At 37.9% G+C, this 22,495-nt stretch overlaps 4 protein-coding genes across 5 annotated transcripts; 1 reads left to right on the forward strand and 3 right to left on the reverse strand.

Moving 5' to 3' along the window:
- Positions 1-3,840: 3,840 nt before the first annotated feature.
- On the reverse strand, positions 3,841-5,457 carry BDBG_00574. Of its 2 annotated transcripts, none has more exons than XM_002629282.2 (3): positions 5,270-5,457; positions 4,920-5,067; positions 3,841-4,742 (listed from the first exon to the last, which is right to left on the reverse strand). In XM_002629282.2, exons 1-3 carry the CDS (start codon positions 5,346-5,348, stop codon positions 3,965-3,967), a joined length of 1,005 nt encoding a protein of 334 aa, XP_002629328.1. In that variant the 5' UTR covers positions 5,349-5,457; the 3' UTR covers positions 3,841-3,964. The 2 variants fall into 2 exon arrangements, with proteins under 2 accessions (XP_002629328.1, XP_031575883.1); XM_031719945.1 differs by having other exon boundaries at positions 4,901-5,067; positions 5,270-5,411.
- Positions 5,458-6,386: 929 nt separating this feature from the next.
- Positions 6,387-7,464, reverse strand: BDBG_00575 (diphthamide biosynthesis protein 4; the record flags this gene model as incomplete). Its single annotated transcript, XM_031719946.1, has 2 exons — positions 6,387-7,312; positions 7,458-7,464. The coding sequence occupies 2 exons, from the start codon at positions 7,462-7,464 to the stop codon at positions 6,387-6,389; spliced, it is 933 nt and encodes a 310-aa protein (XP_031575884.1).
- Positions 7,465-7,470: 6 nt separating this feature from the next.
- BDBG_00576 (cytochrome c peroxidase, mitochondrial) lies at positions 7,471-9,473 on the reverse strand. The gene is made up of 4 exons (XM_002629284.2): positions 8,902-9,473; positions 8,675-8,831; positions 8,254-8,609; positions 7,471-8,178 (listed from the first exon to the last, which is right to left on the reverse strand). Exons 1-4 carry the CDS (start codon positions 9,283-9,285, stop codon positions 7,945-7,947), a joined length of 1,131 nt encoding a protein of 376 aa, XP_002629330.1. The 5' UTR covers positions 9,286-9,473; the 3' UTR covers positions 7,471-7,944.
- A 10,858-nt stretch (positions 9,474-20,331) lies between these two features.
- On the forward strand, positions 20,332-20,583 carry BDBG_16141 (uncharacterized protein; the record flags this gene model as incomplete). The annotated part of the gene is made up of 1 exon (XM_031724147.1): positions 20,332-20,583. One exon carries the CDS (start codon positions 20,332-20,334, stop codon positions 20,581-20,583), a length of 252 nt encoding a protein of 83 aa, XP_031575885.1.
- Positions 20,584-22,495: the final 1,912 nt, after the last annotated feature.

Consider the following 22,495-nt stretch of genomic DNA (forward strand, 5'->3'; position numbering starts at 1 on the left):
ACAACAACGACATGGGGGTCTATTGAGGCTTTCGGAAGTCTGAAGACAACTTACGCAGTACTCCGTAGACAAGAGGACAATCAGGCCCGTTCGACCAACTAGCCTGCTGTGGCGTCCCACCATCATCATTTGCACGCGTCGTAACGGAGTAGACTTCGCAGAATTGCTGCTTCATTGTTTTCTGCGCCCCTGCGTTTAATGCAGGTTTGTGAATACTGCGAATAGGCTTGCTTGGGAACAAGACGAGGACGAGGGCGAAGGACTTTTCTTCTCTCCATGGTTCCGAGGCGCGTTCGTTTTATTGAGTTTCTCATGACTCGTGTGAACAATGCTTCGTCGTTTGCCCCCGTATTCATTGCTCTTCTTCTTATATACTACAAGCGTATGGTGAAGTTTAAAAACAAATTCCCCATAAAAGATAGCCGACCCTTAATAAATCATTGAACCTTGTACTGCTACGCGGCGTATGGAGCTGTCCCTATTGAGTCAATCAACTTCTGCCACTTCAGGCCTAGGATCACCGATGGGATCCATAAACCATTTCCTCTTCCATTTTTTTTTTTACTCAGATCTTCCATCATGATTCACGTACGTACGTTCGTACTGGTTTAACTTTCTTCCTCCACTTTTTTTTTAAATCAACCTCGTACCAACGGGGTCCGAGATTTGGCACGCTCTAGCTATCTGGGGTAGCTAAGTTGAGATGATTGTGTCTAGTATTCGGTGAGCACCGGGAGAGGTCATTCTTCCGACTAGTATTGTTCCAGCGGGAAGTGTTCGGAGCGACTCTTTCTTTTTTTTTTTTTTTTTTTTTTTTTTTTTTTTTTTTTATTTTCCCTCTGAATATTACATTGATTCATTCCAAAAGAGAAGATAGTATCGTTATGAGTAGAAACAGGCCTCTTTGTGGTGTTTGATCTACCATATTTCATGTGAGAAGGCGAGAGGGCCATCGTAAAGATAGGTAGGTAGGTGGTGAGGGGCTTTCGCATCAACGCATCGTTTTGTGTCGGGATGGGTAATAATCAAGATATATATTATATGTAACGTTGGTATTTGCTATTGAATGGGAAATATATATATGCACTTTGTTGATGGAGCCCAGTCTTTAGATCAATGATCTGAAGTTCGCAAGACAGCTTCTCAACTGACAAAACGACGATTCAATGCTCTGTCTCAATGCTACAATCTGCACATTTTGGCTTCATTTCCGTCATCGATACGACACATACAATTGGACGTGATTGAGCACGTCAAGCACACGGTAACAGGACTAATACTGATCCCACCGGTGGCGGATATCTTTCCGAGGTGGAGGAAATTCCACGATGGTCTGGAGCGTGAAGGAAGCCATATCTCACCGAAGGTTGGAAGTAAGGCATACCAGTACTCAGGAGTGTCCTATGCAAGCATGTTCGCGGGGTGGGAACAGCTTCTTAGCCAGATTTTCACTGAACAGACCGTGCAGCTAGGACGACCAACATCTGCACTGGGGTATATATGTACGGGTAGCCTAGATAATTCAGGTTTGACGGATTTTGAAAAACATTAGATTTGGGTAGGTCATATGTTGGTTAGGACTAGAAATGTAATGAGGAAAACTAGGTGATATGCCAGTGAGTGTAGTGGACATTGAGAGCAAAACTGAGCATGTTTACAGCATGAATAACCTTGGGCAATCATTAGCAATAACTCGTCAAACAAGCCGTCTGCTGGGAGTGGAGAAAATTGGATAGAGATTTGGGATTCCCAGTCACGCTCCAGCCCAAGTCAAAGTTCCAGGAGCTATTCAAGCTATTCTGAAAGATAAAATAAGTTCTGCAATGGGCGGATGAACGGAATTATGAAAATTACCGTCATGTACATGCGGTTCTAGAATGAAATTAATTCTACACCGCCACTTTGATATCCTTTCATGAATAGAATAAGGCCCACCATCGCAGACGGCGAGCTCATGTTGAACTGGATAAAGCAAGACAGGCGGTGACTTCAATCAAATAAATTTGAATGGGCAGCTGTGATCCCTTAGCCCTTTGAAAAGATCCCCGATGGCATTCAGAAGGAACAGCTTAGTAGCTACCCTAGGTGCTGCAGCTGTTAATATATTTTCCCAAAAGTCTAGTTGGTTCATTTTAAGTCTTTGCTGGCATTCAAATCCACGTATTCCTCAAGGCTGCAAACAGATGAATCGTTAAACCTCCCCCCAAAACAGATAATTTGCTCAAGTCCCAGGAAGGCTGAGGCAAGACATATATCGTCACTGCCCGATAGTAGGGTTGGCATGGGTTGACATTGGATGCTCAACAGTGTTGCATGTCCTATGTTCTTCTCTGGTTGTCTACTCCAGGGAACATGGAGATAAAAGCATCGACATAAGATGGCTGACTCTAGGCCTGGAGGAAGGAAAAGGAGTATGTTATCAAGAGGAAAGAATATTGTTTCCTTGGAATGTCTTTCCAAAGTGAACAGAAAAAAAAAAAAAAAAAAAAGGGTCTGGCCTCATGATGGATGAATGAGTTACAAGTTCGAGCCTGGCAATCAACTCCAAAATCTACCAAGAAAAGAAATCCTAGAAGCTATATGGCTTCAGTAATGTGAGATTCGTCAAGATATACCAGATTGCTCAAAAACAAAAGAAGAATAGGTATCAGGGGGAGAGGAATCATTCTTTGCAAATGGATATAAATGGAAATCAGCGTGGCATCAATTTTGATTGAGCGGTTGGAATGAAAACATCAAATCAAGGCCTCAGAGGGTGTCAGTTGATATCAAGCTCCTGAAAGAGAGCATTCATCCTCTTCCTATATATGTGAAAGGTACACGACTATAGTCGCATACCACTCATCATTGGCCATAGGAGAGGGAAAAAAAAAATTAAAAGAGAGAAGAGGCTAAAATAATTGTGGGACGTGATAAATATTTCTTCTTCTCGCTTGTATGCGATTACGTCATCGCTTGGCTCTGACCACCAGGGATAGTCGTTGTCTTCTATGTACGGAGTACACAATTTCTCAACCATGGTGGGGAAGATGTTGTAATTGACGGAGTCAGCGGTAAGAAGCAGCGAGATCAAAAAGGGCTTGGGCGTGCAAATCGACTCTCAAAAGTAGGTTACTATGTAGATGTTTATGCTGTAAGTGTTTATATACTTCCGCAAATATCTATGAAAACCCCGCTAAACTGAAAGCAGCCAGGCCGGAAAAACTGTGCTTCCGACATCATCCTCCACACAAACCGATATAAAACTCTTTCCCAGCTTCATTTCTCTTCCTTTTCTTGTTCTTTTTTTTTCTTTCTTCGTGCGGCGACGCAGCCCTTAACCCGTGTTGCCTAGACATCAAGAAGCCCCCATCCTCTCTTCTTTCCTTTGAAAGAAGTAGGCATGTGTGCGCTTTTTATTTGTGATGTTTGATTGAGTCAAAAAATCTTTAGGTGTCGGCTGCGTCACAGAACAATGAAATTGCACGTCGGTTCTTACTTTACTGGTCGTTTGTTATTACTTATCCTCTCTCTCATTGAGGAAATGGCCATTTGGTTTGGGATCGAACAATTCTTCTTCGTTTTATTTCCCTGATTCATCTCTTCTTGGTAATCCGGCGCTGCATCTCCTGTTGAGTGGGAGCAGTAGCGGTTGACAGGGAAAATTTCAGCCGGTCTCTGCACTTTGATGGAAGTGCACGTTTACTACCCTACCCAGGACACTCCGCTGGTTTATAAGTAGCTAGAGACTTAGTGTTTGGGCTTGACTGTAGTCTGGTAAAGAATAATTAAAAAATTTATAAAAAAATAAAAAATAAAAAAATACAGTGACGGAGTACTGAATGAAACATCTGATTCGTGTCTCATTACTACCATTCCCTCTAGTGAAAAACCCAGGTTCGATGAACGTATGTTGATACAGGACGAAACAAGCGATCCTTCAAGACATCCATCTAAAAAAAAAAAAAGACCTGCCCCTCGAGTTTTACTCTCCCGGCTCATCCCCAATCTTCTCGAGCTTGCCCATCTCCCTCTTCTCCCCAGCTTCCCCAAATAGCCTCACCCTATCCACTCGGATCCTCTCTCCATCCCCATCTCCGTCTACGAAGTATACAACAAGCGAATTGATGCGCTGGAACTTGACAAACCGTAGCTCAACTGTTGCCGTTTTCGTATTCTCGTCCCAATCCCGTGGTGTCAGCTCTATCTCCTGCGTCGGGGTCTCCTCATCCGCGTCTTCAAACCCAATGATATGAGTGCGATTGGTATACAGTTTCAGCGTCTTAGGTCGCATTGGTACCTCATCATCATCGGCATCACCTCCGGGAGATGCAAGAGAAGTAATCTGTAACGAATGGAGTTTAATAGACGACTGGAAGGGCATGTATAACATCAGCTGCTCGTCCGTGTCGCTCTCCACCCAGTCGGATGTAGATGAGGCTTTCCCACTACTCTCAACAGCAGAGAAACCCGATGGCTTCTCCGCTGCGAAGAGCGAATTCCCAGAGCCGACCTGGTTGTCGCAGTTGAGAAGATCTATGCCTTTGATTTCAATCTCACTAGAGAGCTCTGAGTAGCCCTTTGGAACGGCCCCGCCCAACCACTGTGAGCCGCTGCTGCTAGCCTCCCCCGCAGCGTCGTCTGCGCCGTTGGATCCAACACTCGAGACGAATTCTTGGATTTTGGATGTGAGGAGTTGCGGGTTTGCGCCGCGGATTGAATGGGCGACGGCGCCGTTTTTGAAGATTATGAACGTAGGCATGCTAGAAGGCAACCGTAGGTATAGCGTGTCAGAGGTAGCCGTCAGACTCTCCCCGATCAGGGTATTCAACAAAAGCTGGCATAGTTGTAGGTAGCCTGAATCCAAGCGCCGACATGGGAGGAACTCGATAGATACACGATATGACGGAAGAAAGCTAACATCATTCTTTGTAACTTACGTAGTGACTCCGTAAGCTGCTGCCACATCCTGATTCGCGTCGACATCGATCTTGACAAAAGATATCTTCTTCGGGCGCGTGAACTGGTTCGCCAGTTTCTCGAAAAGCGGCGCAATCACCTTGCATGGCCCGCACCAGTTCGCATAGACTGTAAATTAAGAAGAAATATAAACAGTGTCAGCAATGTGATACGAGTCACTTTCCCCATATATGTGATATTGGTATTATCATCATTCGGGCAAGCTGGGATAAATTGCGGCTCATGGTGGTGGGGGGAAATGTTTGGAGGGGGGCATGGAGGGGTAGTTGATCGGAGTGGTCGGATTCTTCGCCAGAGGGGAACAACTTACAGTCTGCTATGACAATGGAGGACGATGAGAGAAGCTCCGAAAGCTGAGCCTTCGATGATATGTTGACTAACTTGGACATTTTAAGGGATTTGGGGAGAGGAGGTAATGGGTTGGGAAATGCGGCGCGGTTGAGGGTGAACTCTTAGATGAATGTTCTGATGAAGTTCAAATTTGGTAACTTAGTGTTTGCTGTAACTATTTACTCAGCTTCCGCCCGTCAAAGACTTGAGATCCAATGGTACCCAGGCAACAACCATCGATATAAGACTATATATATAACCGGAATATGTTCAAAGAGCCATTAATAAATGCCACTATTTGGCTTACTTAAAAGTCGTTAACACATAAGCCTTAGATATTATCAAGAAGGTCCCAAAAACAAACAAAAACAAACAAAAAAAAACAAATCCAACCAAAAAAAAAAAAAAAAAAAAAAAAAAAAAAAAAAAAAAGAACAGCTAAACACGCTGATTGCTCGGAATATATGGATGTATAATGGGCTATTTGTTTGGATAATTTATCTGTAGTCAGTCACCCTAAATAACATAGGGAAAATCTCATCTCAAATCCTTTCACCCAACATGTACATGTACAGGAGGCGCGTTCTACGACCTTTGTAAAGTCAACCCAATCGAAACCTGGTTGATACGGGCCATGCGAGCTTGTTCTGGTTTCCCAGGAAAAAAGATGTACCAGTGATACTCCTGAGAATCTTCAAGAACGAACAAGGAGAAGGATTTAATTGATATATATATATATCAACATAGTAGCTCTTCGATGATCGTCTGGAAGAAGTCGAGTGGTCTGCGGCGGGTTGCATTATTACGTATCTCCTGGAAGAATCCCGGGGAGTGGTAGCGCGGTGCACCCTCCTCGAAATCACAAGCTGAGAAACTAGGTTCCAATGTAAATCGATCGCAGCAAACTTCCACAAGTTGCAGACACACTGTCAGATGGTGCTGGATGCGTTATGGGGAGCTCTATACTACAACCCAGCATCCTAGCCTAGCGTCGACAACGTACATCTTCCTTGAACCCAGCGTGGACATGGTGAAAACCAAACACCACCAGTGACTGTGGTCTGTAAATTCATTCAATCCAAACTTCAGCTCGTCTTTCACGATATCCGGTCATTTTCCATTTCCTCCTCGCCGCTCTCGTCAACAGCAAATACAACTGTAGCCCATAGACTACACCCACGACACCCGACAACCACCTCTCCCCTCTCCGCTTCCCTCTCCAGCTCCTCTTCCAACACCACGAACCCCTTCTCTTCCCCGCAGCGGCAGGAATGATACCATGTCCCACCACTACCGTTGTCGTCAGAGTTGGTACCGAAGTCAGGACCAAAAGTGCCATCCGCCATCTGCATATCGTCTAGGTCGAAAACCTCCATGCCAGTTCTAAAGGGTGTACCCTCATCATCTCCATGTCCATGTCCATGCCTGTCACCATTTATCCCTAAGAGACGTAGGGAGCGGTCATATTCCGCTCGTGTGATGGGATCTGACAGGACTTTGTATGCTGTAGTTATTTGGTCTATTGTGTATCTCAGCTGCGGGGCATGGGGTAGAGGCGGCGAGACTTTGGCTGTGCCAGCTGGATTTGAAGCTTCAGTGGTTATAGTGGTTATACTAGATGTTGTCGTCGTCTCTCTATCAGTCATATATTGGGAGTTGGAGTTAGTGCCGGTGCTGGCCCCGTTGGTTCTGAAAGCTATACTCGTGGTGGGGGTTTTGGCGGGGTTGGACGACGCTGTGCGACATTTGTCCGGATGGTGTTTGAGTAGTGCGCGATGGTAGGCCAGTTTTACATCTGGCTTGAGGAGGCGGTGAGGGGGCGGATATGGGATGTTGAGGATTGAGTAGTGAGTTGTTGTTGAGGTGCCCAAGGTTGTTGTTGATAATGCTGTCATCATAGCAGTAGCGGAAGATGAGGGAGGCCACTGGAGGACGGTACGATCGTCGTTAGGGCGAATGATAGATGGAGAACGAGATTGCTTCAGTGAGGCGCATCGTGGCAGGGCTCCTAGCCCGTGGTGGTCTATATGTTAGAGTTGTATAGTACATACGCTGGCGGAGAAGTTGGCGACAAGAAATGGTTAAAGAAGCTCTGGTTCGGCTCAACTGATCAAGGTTCGGCTAGTTAGTTAGTTAACTACTAGTTTGTCCAAGCCAAATACACATACATACCATACCAATGGCGAATACAAAACACGAATAGTACTTGGAAGATAGTTGAATGTTGAACATCTACTTTTTCACTTTTGATTTTGCTGAATATAAGACTGTAAAGAAACTAAGCTATCTTCTATCCAACCCCGCGCATTTCCTAGTTCGCTCGTCCGGTCCCTCTCCCTGGTAGTATCTATCCTGCTTCAAAAACGACGCTAGAACATAAGAGAGATATTGTACAAACGTGCAACGAGGTATGCTCGTTACTGAGTCGAACAGGAGTAGAGAGATCTGTGTAATCTAAATCTTGAATTGTACAGCATTCGGTGTAAAACAGCTATAATAAGGAAAATAATGATTGAAAGAAACCATAGAAAGACATGACAGCGGCAGGCCACAAAGAAAATAATTAGTTTTAATGAAGGAATAATTCGGGACTCAATCGATTGCAAGCCAAAAGATTTTCTGCTTCGCACGTGCGTAAGGCATAAACTCGCTGATTTAGTCGCTCGAAACCTTGAATCGGATGCGATCTTCAGCCGAAGAGGTGAAAGGGACACCAAGTTCAAGGAGCTTGACGAACGCATCCGAGAACTCCTTGAAGAATACATCGCTGTCCTTGGCATATCGCTCGACGTGCTTCCTGAACTCCTTGTCCTTCACAAGGGCCATGTCGGTTGGCAACATCATCAGAGTCTTGGTGGTCTTGTCGGTGAATTGGGCAGGGCCGTCCCACTGAAATTTTGTCATGGTCAGTTCATGCATCCTGAGTTCTATTTGACGGAACAGTTATTTGCATATTTCACGTACCTTTCTCCAGTTCCATTTCTCGTCAACCAACAATCTGAAGAATTCGTTGGTGAAGACAGTGGGGCTGAAGTCCCATGGACCATCATAACCAGACCGGTCAGTATGGGCACGGCCAAGGGAGTGAGCACCGCTCAGAGCGACCATCTCGCGGTCGTCGAAGCCCATGCGTCCAAAGATTGCTCTGATATGTTTCTGGTCCTTGGAAGCATCGGGAAGACGTCCATCAGGTGTGCAGGCAGATACATCTTTGTCTTGGCGGCCGGGGCGCCATGGAATCACTGGTCCCTGCAGTTCCTGAATGGCACAAGCGCCAGCAAGAGTCCAAAGATCGGAGTACGTGATCCAAGGGAATTTAGCTAAATACATGAGTTAGCGAGGTGACTCGCAACAAACGCTATGAATGGTTTGTTTCTTTGCTTACCCTTCACCGGCTCAAGGAAATCCCGAGCAGCCTTCAAGCCAGCGTTCGCCCCGTGGTCGCTCTCAGGAGAGAAGCGCATGGTGGCGCCATTGCTTCCTCCAGTGCCGGTTTCCTTGTCGTAGGTACCGCTCGCGTGCCATGCCAGTCGGACAAGAACCTGTTCAAAAGCAACCCAAAGTTAGAGACCGGAAAGCTAGCGAGAAAGGGGGAGGTGAATTTTGGCTTACAGGTCCGTAGCTGCCGTCATCATAGTCATCCTTTTCTACCAAAAGTCTCGCGATTTCATCGTATACCTTCTGGTAATCATCCTTGGTCGGAGTAAAAGGACCAGTTGGCTTGGCAGCAGCGGCGTTGAGCCCATCGCTATTGAAGTAGTAGAAAGCGCCAGCACCTCCAAATAAGACAGCGCCCAATCCGATATATAAGTTTCTCGAAGACTTTCCTGCTTCAGGTCCAGAGGCATACCCTCTGCGGGATCCACCTCGGAATGTCTGAGCGGGAAGGGCAAAGCGGGCCGTATTGCGAGCGGAAGTTCGGATAGAGGAAGAAGTACAGGTGGCAGGGGTTGCACGAGCGAAAGCCCTGGTGAAAGTTCTAGCGGCAGAAGCCATCTTTGGTCTATGGAGAACAGAGCCGAGACAAGAAGACAAGAAGACGATCTACTAACGGTGCAGACTGCAGAGGCAGAGAGAGAACAACAACAATGAAGGATTTGAAGCTGGGGTATACAAGATAGACACGGATGGACGGGTATTCATAGTTTGGAGGCAAAAAACGGGATTAGTCACCCAAATCTTGCCCGACTCGGCGGCCAATAGAAGGCTCGAGAATTACTCGCTCGGGAATCATTGTAAGTGGAACCAACTTTCTAAGACACTAAATCACATGATATAACTAACTAGTTAGTAGTTAATTATAATAGTTTAGAAACTCATACATACTACATATAACTGCTTAATATTAATATAGCATTCAGTAATAACTAATAAATATAAATTAACTTACTTTAACACCTTTAACTATTCAGAATTATGAACTCAGTTAATAAAAACTTATCAAATTATAGTTATAATATGTTACTTCTATATCAAGTTTACATCATTTATATACTCTATATAACGATGTGACAGTTGGCCGGAGGCTGCAAATGGCTGTTTTCACCGCTGCTTTCGGCCTCCCGCTAACCGCCCAACCTCAATCATCACGTGAATCTATCTCCACAGCCGCGACCCTTCTCTCCACGCGTGGCCACGATTTTAAAAGTGCATTTTCATGGCTTTCAGTCACCACTCTTGCTCATCCTCGCGCACTCACTGCCCTTCTTTTGAGAGGGAGAGGAGCTGTTTTTGATGCTTCACTCTGTCAGATTTGACTCTCTCTTCAGATCATGAATTATGTTATTCTCTCTGTTTTCAGTCTCTGTCACTCTTATTATGCTGTCTGCAGCTCTCTTTTCTCTTCTTCTTCACAGTACTATCAGGTCAGTAATCAGTTCTATTCAGAAAAGTGTCTAAGTCTTTCATTACTTGTTTCTGCCACTCTCTTCTATCAGCTCTCTTCTTGAGTTATTCTGATTATGATATCTCTCTCTTATTTAACTGAGTCTGATAAGTAAAGTAGAAGTAAGATGAATATCAGATCTGCTCTGAATACTCTCTCTATACTAAATATCATCTTTTCAGACAGTGAGTATAAAAGTGACTCTGTCAGTGATAATGAAGATAATAATAATAATTAGCTACTCTCTGAACACTATCTGACCTTAGCAGAGAGTCTTGATATTAGACTGACTATGTAACTATGTCTGAGACTAGAATTAAACTTTACAGTTATTATATTATCTTGTAAGAAATTCTGCTTCTCACAGATTCTTTATCTCTATTTCTATCTCTCATGTAATTAATAGAGTTAGCAGCTCTTGACTACACATAACTATATAGACTAAAGTTCACAAATACTATTCATAACTCAGCTTAAATACTATTATATATTTAATCTTTACATTTTATCTTTCTACTGTGAATACTTCTAGTAGTTAATAGTATATATTATATCAAGCTGTAAATACCTGAATAATTATCTATAAGCACTTATTCTTATATTTCAAGCTCTGTCAGTCAGCAACTGTCTATTATAACTGAAAGAACTAGAAACTTATATACTTTAATCTCTATAAACTCTACTACAGACACTCAGAAGCAGTTATCTGAATTATAAATAACTTTTATAAAAGAAGTTTTAAAGAACTTATTAATTACTTATAGAATATTATTCTCTACATTTATAATAGAGAAACTTTTCAAATTTATAAATAAATTAATTTTAGTGAAGAACATTCTTAAGTATCTTTTATAAAATTAAGCTATTTTTCTTTAAGAAATGCTTACTATCTATAAACACTCTTAAATCAAGTCTCTAGATATAATCTTTAGAAATACTTATAAACTGAAAAAAAACTTTCTTAAGCTGTAATTACTTAAGATTACTTATTAAATCATAATCTATAAAAGCTTTTATAAGTTTATATGTAAGAATAAGTGCTCGCAGGCGATTATTCAGATGTTTGCAGCTTGGTGTGATATATACTGTTAATTACTAAAAGTATTCACAGTAGAAAGGTAAAATGTAGAGATTAAATATATAATAGTATTTAAGCTGAGTTATGAATAGTATTCACAAACTTCAGTCTATATAGTTGTGTATAGTTAAGAGTTACTAACTTTATTAATTATATAAGAGATAGAAATAGAGATAAAGAATCTGTGAGAAGTAAGATTTCTTACATATTTCTCTCTCTTTAAGACTTCATTTATAAAGTCTTTCACTGAGTGACTTTATAGAATCAGCTCAGTACTGTAGTAATACTCACTAAAAACTCTTCACATCTATAAAAAATCTCAGTGAGGAAAAATCTCTTATTATTATAAAGAGAAAAGAGTCTGTTACTCAGTTTCTTATTTTATAAGATTCTTTATAATTTACAGATTCTTCTCTGACTACTATACAGATTTATCTCACATCTTTCATATAGAAGAGTTCTGATTAACTCTTAATTATTTTCATAAGATTCTTATATAATTATCACATAGATTTATCTCATAGATAAATCACTCTCTGTAAGATTATTCTTATCAAAGAGAAGTATTTACAAGTTAATCTTTCACTCATTCTTACAAATCATTGTTCTTTGACACTGTAGAATTGTGAGGAATTTTTCATTCTTTTATTAACTCTGTAGAATTGTAGAATCAAGATATCTATAGTCTGTAATTACTCTTTATAGTTATATAAAAAGGTTCAGATCTGTAATTTATAATCACTCTTTATTTACTAGAGTAATCTAACTATTTCATAGAATCACTCATAGTGTAAATAAATCTCTCTAGAGTAGTATAAATATCTCAGATCTGTCTGTGAAATCTCATCTTCTTTTTTCTTTTTCTATAACAGCTTTTATTCTTATAAACTGTGAGTATCTTCATTTATTCACAAAGTGTTTTCACTCAGATAACAGAGAGAGAGTGTTTCTGACAATATCTGTATATTAATTCAAGAACTTCTCAAGAATAAAAATTTTTTCAATTTCAATATTTTTGTAAATAATATCTGACTGCTGCTGAGCTTCTTATAAGTATTCTTATAACTTCTCTGATTACTTTTTACTAACTGATGAAGCAGAGATATTATCACTTATAACAGTGTCTTCACTCTTCTCAGCTCTGTCACTGCATCTGATCTTCAGACTAGCAGTTAATTTCATATCTTTCTCAAATCAGTCTCTGACTTTAAGCAGTGCAGTTTTCTTCTTTACTGTAAGTCTTCTTAGACTGACTGTGTAACTGTGTCTGAGACCAGAATCAAACTTTACAGTTATCATGTTGTCTAAAAGCATTACTTCTGATCATAATTTGTGTTCATCACATTAATTTCAAATCATGTTATTTCAAATATTAAAGATCTCAGATTCACTTTTCAAATAAAAATCTAGTTCTGAATAAAGAATATGTTTGAATTCTTAGTCACATTTTCATTCTGATCTCATTATTGAGAATGGCATTAAATAAGACTATGAAATCACTTCTCACTTACATAATATCATAATATAGTGCTCATTTATTGAAAATTATTATCACACTCCCGGCCGCGCCAAGGCCCCGCTGCGGTTCCACACGGCTCATCACTTTGATGCGGATGATTTCATTCTGTCTGAACCGGTTTCCAACCACTCTATAACATTATTCAGGTATATCATAGAAAGATCTGATTGATGAATAAGAGAATCTCACTTCTATATAAGATTAGCAGATTACTCTTTCTTGACAATGAGATGCTGCTGAGATATCACTCTGACTATTCTCACTTGTGAAATGAGAGAAGAGTATCTGCTCATTGTCTATATAGAATAGCTAGATACTGGCTTCTTATCAAAGAAGTCAGTGATTTGTTTCTTTTCTTCTACTGAAATATATACAAGAGTTACTGCATGTCTCATACAATCTTCTTAGTATACAAAGTACTATATCTGTGATATTCTTGCAATAACTCTATAGTCTATAAGCTCACTATTTAAGTAAGATAGTCAAGCTCACTTATACAGCTTCTTAAACAACTACTTCTATATAATACTGTTAACTAGTCATCACTTCAGTTCTGTCATATTACAATTCAAATCACTCAATCTGATTACATATTTGAATCAGTTAAGCTCTAATAGATTAATATAATCTTATATATCTGCACTGAGATCAATCTAATTTCACTCTCTGAGAGAAACACTACATCATCTTCTAGAGTGTGTACATCTCTATTTTAGCAGAAATCTGAGATTTCTGAACTCACTGCACATTTTAACATGAGCTCTTCAACTGCTCTACTATCATCACAGCCTCTACACATCTATATCTATTATAAAGATAGAGAGATTAAGGTTGAAGATTCTCTGAGATATAAGAGAAATATCTTGTCTGAATTTCACAGCTTTATCTGTATTCTTGAACAGAAATTCCATCTTAATCTGAGTCAGTATAATACTTATGAGATATAAGTAATCTATATCATCAACCTTCTTGAAGACATCTCTACAACTACTTGAGTTATTAAGAAGAGAGAGCTTGAGTGTATCAATACTGTTATAACTTGAAAAGAATTCAAGAACTTTCTATTAAATTAAATTAAAGATCACTGCAACTGCAGCTTCACAGTGATACAGTGATTCAATATATTATATTAATAAGATAATGAGAATTCTTCTGATTTTAATACAAGATTTGAAGAATATTGAGAGAAATTGACTGATGATTTGAATCAATTAAAAACACAGGTTTATCTTATAAAGCTGACTCATAAGATGCAGATAATAATATCACAGTATCAGAGTTTATTAATCAATTATACTGAGCTTGTCAATCTAGCTTTCTGAATCTATTTGAATAATCAATTCTCTGAGAAAAAGATTAACAAGACCTCTTCTAAGTAATTCATGACAGAATCTAAACAGTGCTGTGACAGCTTCAGTATAGAGAAAGTAAAGAAGAATTCTAAGTATTCTGATTCTTCACTCACTGTGAAGAAATATTAAAAAAGATTTGATAAAGATCTCTGTTTTAACTACAGAGCTGATAATTACTATATCAGTGATTATAAGAAGCTGAAGAAGAGAAGAAACTGAGAAGATATCTTCTTAAAGTTAACTTCTCTTCTGACAAACATATCTGTGAAAGATAAAGAAGAGAAAGAAATGAAGAATTAATAATTCTCATATCTCTAAGTTAATATTATAATCACAATGTATACTCTAAATGAGAAGATATCAGTGAGATGTCTACTTGACTTCAGAATGAATATCAACTTCATATTCTATTTCTTTTCTTTAATAAAGAGTTGAAAGAAGATAGATCTGTTAGATTATATGAAATTTACTGATGAAATAAAATGTCACTATTTTAACATAATTCAAGCACAGTGTGTAATCACAGACTCAGAAGAAATCTTCAAGAAGAGCAGTCTGCTTCTTTATATAGTTAATATTATAGATGAGAACATCATTCTAGATCTTCTATAATTAAGAGAAAACAATTCTCTCATTGACTGAGTTACTCAGATGTGATGATATCATCTCACTAATGAAGAGACAGTGATAGAGAAATCTGAAGAGTTTCATCAGAAGAATCTTGAGAAAAAGATTGAGTTAATATACTATGTAGCAGGTGACTGAGACTTGAGAATAGATGAAGAAGCTATCACTCTCACTACAAGATTAACAGCAGTATTCATCATTGAAGATGAATATATACAATGTCTCTTTACAGATTTTAAGAATGTCTTTTTAAAAAGAGAAGCAGTGAAGTTTTCTGACACTAAGATATAATATAAGATTTATCTTGAAGATGATATAACAGTGCTGTACAGATCTCTTTACAACTTGTCTATAAAGAAATTGAATGTTCTGCATAAATATCTTAAAGAAGTACAATTAAAGAACTGAATATATTCATCAAAGAGTTCAGCAGAGGTGTCTATACTCTTTATATTCAAGAAGAATGATAGGCTATGTCTATACATAGACTACAGAGGTCTTAATAAGGTGATGATTAAGAATTACTATTTATTACTGTTAATTAATGAGATGATTAATCAATTATCTGAAGCAAAGATATTCTTAAAGATTAATATACAGAATATCTATCATAGAATCAGAGTTAATGAAGATGATATTTGAAAAACAGCTTTTCATATCAAGTACAGTAATTTTGAATATCTTGTTTTATCTTTTAATCTTTATAATGCTTCAGTTATCTTTCAGATCTATATAAATAAGACACTGCAGAGCCTTGTCAACATCTTCTACATAGTATACTTAGATGACATTCTAATCTTCTCAAAAATGAAGAAAGAACACAATACTCATGTTTGAGAAGTGTTAAGTTGCTTAAGACAGTATTAACTCTATGTAAACACTGAAAAATGCTCATTCTACATGCAGAAGATTGATTTCTTAGATTATATTATTGAGATGAATGACATTTCAATGAACAGAAGCTGAGTCTCTGTTATTAAGAACTGGTCAGTGCTGCAGATGTACTGCAAGATACAGATGTTTCTAAAATTTGTGAATTTCTACAGATGATTCATCTATATATATTCATGAATTACTACTTCTCTTACAGATCTGTTAAAGAAAAGTGTGAAAGACAGAAAAATAGAACTGTTTATTCTCACTCAAGACACTGTGTAGATATTTATGAAATTGAAACAAGCTTTCACAGATGCTATAATACTGAATCACTTTAACTCTGACTTATTCAGTCAGTGTGAGACTGATGCATCTGAGAATAAAGTCTGTGAAATCTTTTCACAGTTGACACTGAAGATCTTTCAATATTAAAAGAATCAGAGAATAATCATCTCTGAAGAAACAGACAATGAATTGTCTGTAAAAGAAGGCTTTTTCACAGAGTCTATAAGATACTATGAATGAAGATTAGTAACCTTCTTCTTCAAGAAGTTATCACTTATATAGAGAAGATATAATATTTATAATCAGAAAATATTAGTAATTGTTGAATTCTTTAAGATCTAGTAACATTATCTTCAGAATAGTAAGTACTCAGTGTAAGTTCTCACTGATCATACAAATCTGTGTTACTTCTTAATAACAAAGAGCTTGACAGAATATCAAGCCAGGTAAGTAGAGCTGCTTTTAAAGTATGATTTCTATATCTGATACTGTTCAGATCAGCTTAATCTCACTAATACACTGTCTAAACAGCTCAATTATAATATCATTAATGCAGAGAAGAATTCTATAAAAGAATCTCTGTCATCACTGCAGAAGAAGCTGGCTGCAGAGGATTAAGATTCTCTGAAGCTTAGAAACAGTGCTGATAAGACAGCTGCACAACTCAGTATAGAAGGTGAAAGAAAATTCAGATTCTCACAGAGAACTAACACTGAAAATCATGAGCTTCTTGTATTATATCTTACAATCATTGAATTAGTAAAGAATGAAACAGTCTACAATCTTTCAATCTGACTACTTTTGAAATTCATTGATAAGTTACAGAAGAGAAACATCTCTACTGCAGCTTGAATTCAGAAGTTAAAGAAGAAAGAATCTGATTTAAACTTAAAAGAGACAGGCTCTGAGTGAGACAGTGCTGCTAAGAAATTAAGTCACTGATAACTAGAAGAATGTGAACTTCTACTGCTGAATAATTCAGTCTTCATCTCTTATAGCAGAGCAGTGTGTCAGAAGTTATTGAGAATTCATTATAATAATTCTCATGTAGAGCACTTTAGATTAGAGAAGACTGAGAAGCTTCTAAAATATAAATATATTTGAAACAAGCTCTGAACAGATGTCAAAGAGTATGTTGAGACTTACAATATCTATCAAAGAATAAAGATTTCATAGTATAAGTAATACAGCAAGTTAGTGTCACTGCCTGTTTCAAAGAGCTTATAACAGAATCTATCAATGAATTTCATAGTTAATCTGCTGAAGTCAACAAGAGTCAAAGAATATAACTTAATTTTAATCATTGTTAATCACTTTATAAAGATGATCAGATATATTTCTACTTATAAAAAGATTAAAGCCTCTGAATTGACTGATCTGTTTTTAGATATTATCATTTATAATCACAGTGCTCTGAAATCATTGATAATAGATCAAGAATCCCTCTTCATCAGTAAATACTGATCAGCTTTTTACTATTATCTTATAATAAGACATCTCCTCAGTACTGCATTTCATTCACAGATAGATAATCAGACTGAATATCAGAATCAGATACTAAAACAGCATCTTCAAGCATTCTATTTATATTATTAGAATGATTGACTTAAACATCTTCTGATCACTGAATTTGTATATAATAATGCAAAGAATGCAATCTTAAAGATATCTTCTTTCTATACTTATTATAAATATAATTCTTCATTATTCAGTGACATCACAGACAATATTTCAAAGAAAGAGATAGACAGTCAGAATATTGAACAGATACAGAGAACAGAGTATCTCTTAGTATCAGAAGTAAAAGTAAGATTGAAACTTTTAAATAAAATTCATAAGAAGATGATAAAAAGCATTCACTGCACTCAGAAGTGATAGATAAAATACTATAATTGAAAACATCTTTCAATGAAGTTCTTGATAGAGAATCAAGTACTACTTTCAGTAAAGAATATCAAGACAATAAGATTATATAAGAAGCTCAGTGAGCAGTGACTAGAATCTTTCTCAGTAATAAGAGTAGTGAATAAGCAGGTATATGAGTTGAAATTACTCACAGAATTGAAATCAATTCATTCTGTTTTTCATATTTCTTATTTAAAGCTCTATAAGCAATACTCTGAGACAGAGCTGTCTCAGCTGAATAATATTGAAATTGAGAGTAATACTGAATATCTTATGAAGAAAATATTGAATAAGTAAATATATTACAGTAAGCTTCAATATCTCATTAAATGAGAAAATTATTCATTGTCAGAGAATTCATGAAAACTGCTTAAGTATTTAGAAAATGCTGAGAAAGAGATTGTAAGCTATAAGATGACTAGTAGAGATTATCTCATTATACATCAGAGATATTGAGTAAGAAATACTGCTTAAGACTTCTTATTTTTCTTAAAGAGTTTTTTAAAGATAATCTTATAATGATGAGCTGATATCTTATAGACTCTGTAGTACTCTTCTTCTATTTTCTCTCAAAGAATTTTTTAGAAGTTTAATAAGACTATATAAGTATAAAATTCCTGAAGTAGTTAGAGAAAAGAAATATTGAAAATTAATAAAAAGATTAATATTATTGATCTACAGACTGCTGCTATTCTAATAGAGCTGCAGTCTGCTGAAAAAGTAAAAAGAGAAATCAGAGTCTACTCATCAATAATCACATCTTCATTAAACTCATTCTTCATTATTGAAGTCTTCAGCATTAGTATCTTTATCTGCTAAGAAGTTAGTACTGCAGCATTACAGAAGAGCATGAGAAATGTATAAAAATATCAACTTATTAACTTATAAAGTATCTTAGTTATCTACTTCAATTGAAGCAAGATTCTCTTTAATTAATGATTAATCTTCACAGTGCTTTCAACAGCAGTATCAACTGATCTCTTCTTAAGATTAGTCATTCTGAGGTGTTTTTTTATCTTGAAGATTCATACTTTCATCTTCTTTTGCAGATGAGCAAGAGGAATCTTCTCAGTCTTGATAGAATTCATTAATACTTAAAGCTCTGAGACTCTCACTCTGTACTGCTTGAGTATCTAGACTTCTTATCAGAGCTGATACAATGTCTTTCTATGAGATAATACTTACAGAGAGACAGGAGTTATTGTTACAGATACAATGAAAATAATAAGAGTGAGAGAAGAAGTAGGTGTATAAAATCCCCCTCTTCTTCAGCTGCTTAATACAGTACAGACAAGTAGCAGTGCTAGTCAGAGACTGCACTGAAGCCTTCTTATAGAGAGAAGATAAAGAAACTGCAGAATTCTGCAGACTTAACTCAGCAGCATTCTGAGCAGGGCTCAGGCATGCTGTGAAAGAGAAACTATGAATTGAGCTTCTCAGAGTCACTGTCTCTGAAATCAAGCTCTTCCCAGGTTTCTCTCTGAATGATCACATGAGGTCATATGCCACTGTATTGACTGAGAGAAGGAGCAGTGTTGCAACAGTGATGAAGAGAGCAGAGAACAGACTGAATGTAGACACACTGACTGGCAGAAGAGATGACATCTCACTGCAAGGCACAGCAACTATCACTGCAGCTGCAAGAGAAGCAGAAGAAGATGTGATAATGAGAGCAGTGCTTCTGCAGCTCATTGATATCACTGTCTTCAACCTGACTTTTCTGATAGTCACAGAGATCACAGTCACATCACAAAGATATTTATTTACTAGAAAATATCAGAATAAGCTTCTTATTATCTTCTAAGAATAATGCTCTCATGCACTCACTATTATAGATGAGAAAGAAGGGAGAAAAATGTGTCATAAAGATGTGGTTCGGAAGAACGTACGACCGTCGGATAATACCGCGGCCGCTTCCGAACTACTAGCATACGCGTACAAGTGTAAAGGGGCCATAGCGGCTGCTAATTAAATTAGCGTACAAGATTCAATATATAAGAAGCCGGCATACACCTGTAATCGTATGCTGGCTGAAGCAACCTTTGAATCACATCTGATAGCATGTCTAAAAACTGGTGAGAAGTGCAGGCTTCTCCAGGGCATGATAATTCCACCTACAAAGTGATTTGTAGTTATCATGCCAGTGTGGTTCTAGAACACCTCAAAAGATAGCATATGAAAAGTGGTGAGTGGAAGAGTATTCAATTGATACTGCTGCTTCACTTGTTAAGGGAAAACTCCACGCCCAGGTGAATGCCATGTATGCAAATGAATGAGATGTGAGAAAAGAAATGAAAGCAGTGAATCAGATTCAAAGAAGTCTGCTCCCTACTCAAAAGAAGAATAAAAGAAAGAGTGATCATCATCAGAGTTGTACAATGATAACAGAAATCATATAATGATATAGTAATATAATGATAGATATCATACAATCAACCAGAAATCAATCACTGAAATGAATATCTTCTTTAGTCAATATAAACAACACTCTTCTCTGCTACCTGAATCAGAAGATATGCAGAACCTCTCAGAGAGTTTACTTGAAGCAGTAAGAAAAGCAGCTGAGATCACTGAATCAGAATTGAAGCTCTGTACACATACAAGAATTCTAAACAAGATCAAGACCTTGCGTACACAGTGGCAGGCCAAGGCAGAAGTCAAACAACAATTGATATTCACTGCAGATCAAGCATTCACTATGAAGAGCTTCACTGATGCAATCACCATCATCAATAAGAATAGAGAAAACCAGATCTTAGGCCTGTAGCAGAAGATCAAACATTTACACAGACAGACAACTACACTGAACCTGAAGATCTCATCACAATCATTCACAACCTCTTCAGAAGTGTACACACCATCAGAGACTGCTGCACAGGATGAGAATCTGAGCATGAAATATATCAAGCCAGGAGATCTGCTGAAGTCATCAAGCTTCAATGACAACTGAAAAAATGATGCTGCAATCAGCTGGCTAAGTCAGATGCAATCATATTATTGAATTGAATATGAACTCACAGGCAGACAGTCAATGAAATTCCAACAAGTCTTAAGATCTGCCGCATTCCTACGTGGAAAAGTGAAGTTATTATGAATGACTGATGAAAAGATGAACCTCACAGATCTGAAGTGATATTCATTCTCATAAACATGGAATGAGTTTTCCAAATGAATCTTGCACAACTTTGAGAAAGTGAATGCATGAGACAAGCATTACAAATGCTTCACTGAGTGTAGACAAGTGAGCAATCTTACATCATACTTCACACACTTCAGTTTACACTATCTCACATTGAATGAAGAGCTTTTAACATCTTTCTGTTTACAGATCTTCATTCATAATCTTACACCTGAGTTGAGAGCAGAATGAAAATGCTTAACCTTGCAACCAGGCATGATGGAAGAAGCATACAACATCCTCATCATACAGGAACAAGTGAGTCAATTGTGACAGAAAATACTGCAATCAAGTATGTCTCAGTGAAGAACAGATAATCAGACTTCTATGATACAAGTCACACACCTGAATGTGATGAATCTAGATCTGAATGTCATTGCTAAAGCACTGAATCCCCTGAAAAAGGAATTCTCTGAGTGAAAATCTTGATATTGTGAGCATTGAGCTTGTTTCAACTGCAGATGCTAAAATCATGATATAAAAGATTGCATTCAGTGTGTGCAGTCAAAAAACTAGCAGAATCAGTGAGCTCAGAGATACTCACTGATATTCTATAAAAAGTCTTCAAAGTGAAAGAGATGTCTGTGTTAGATGACTCTCTGAATTCTGTGAATGTAAAGAAGAAGCAGGCTCCTGACTGAGATATGAATGAGAATGAAGTGAACACTCATCTCAATGTCTTGAGGCCTGAAATGTTAATGTATAAGAGGCACTTGAATAAGAATCAAGAGATGGCTGCAAAAGTGTTAGCAGACACAGAAGCTTTAACACAATATATTAATGATTATATAATTCAAAGATTGAAAGAGATCTGCTGAGTAAAGAATCTCTGATACATAAGATTATCTGATAACTGATATTTGATATCACCTGTAAAAGTAAGAGTTCCCTTGTACTTCAGAGAATGGTCTTGCTATATTTGAGCATGAGAGCTGCAGAATGTGGAATACAACCTTATTCTTGAACTTGATTGGTTCCAAAGGTTCAATCCGCAGATTCAATAGTGTACATGCCATATGCAGTTGACTGATAGGAAGAAAATGGTTCATATGATTCTACCAACTGATATGAGAAGGACATTCCACACCTCTGGTATAGAAGGGTTAAATCTGCTTACACATCAACAAGCAAAGAGAATGATTCACAAGATCTCATCTGAAAGCATTCTGTATGTCATACAGGACCTGGAAGTGAAGGAAACCAAGATAAAAGATATGCAGGAGGATAAGTGTATGAAGAAGCTTCTGAAGAAGCATGAAAAGGTCTTCTGAACAGATCTTCCACCGGAATTGCCACTGGAATGAGGATTCGTACATGAGATTGACACAGGGGACACAAAACCAGTCAATCAGAATGCATACCCCCTGTCACAAATGCATCTCAAAGAACAGAAGCATCAGATCACAGACCTTCTAGAACATGATCTCATACAATCCTCATCAAGCGCGTGGGGCTTTCCAGTCCTATTCATGAAAAAGATGAGTGGAGAGTGGCAGATGTG

Source organism: Blastomyces gilchristii (genome assembly GCF_000003855.2).
Source record: "Blastomyces gilchristii SLH14081 genomic scaffold supercont1.1, whole genome shotgun sequence".
Taxonomy (NCBI): domain Eukaryota; kingdom Fungi; phylum Ascomycota; class Eurotiomycetes; order Onygenales; family Ajellomycetaceae; genus Blastomyces; species Blastomyces gilchristii.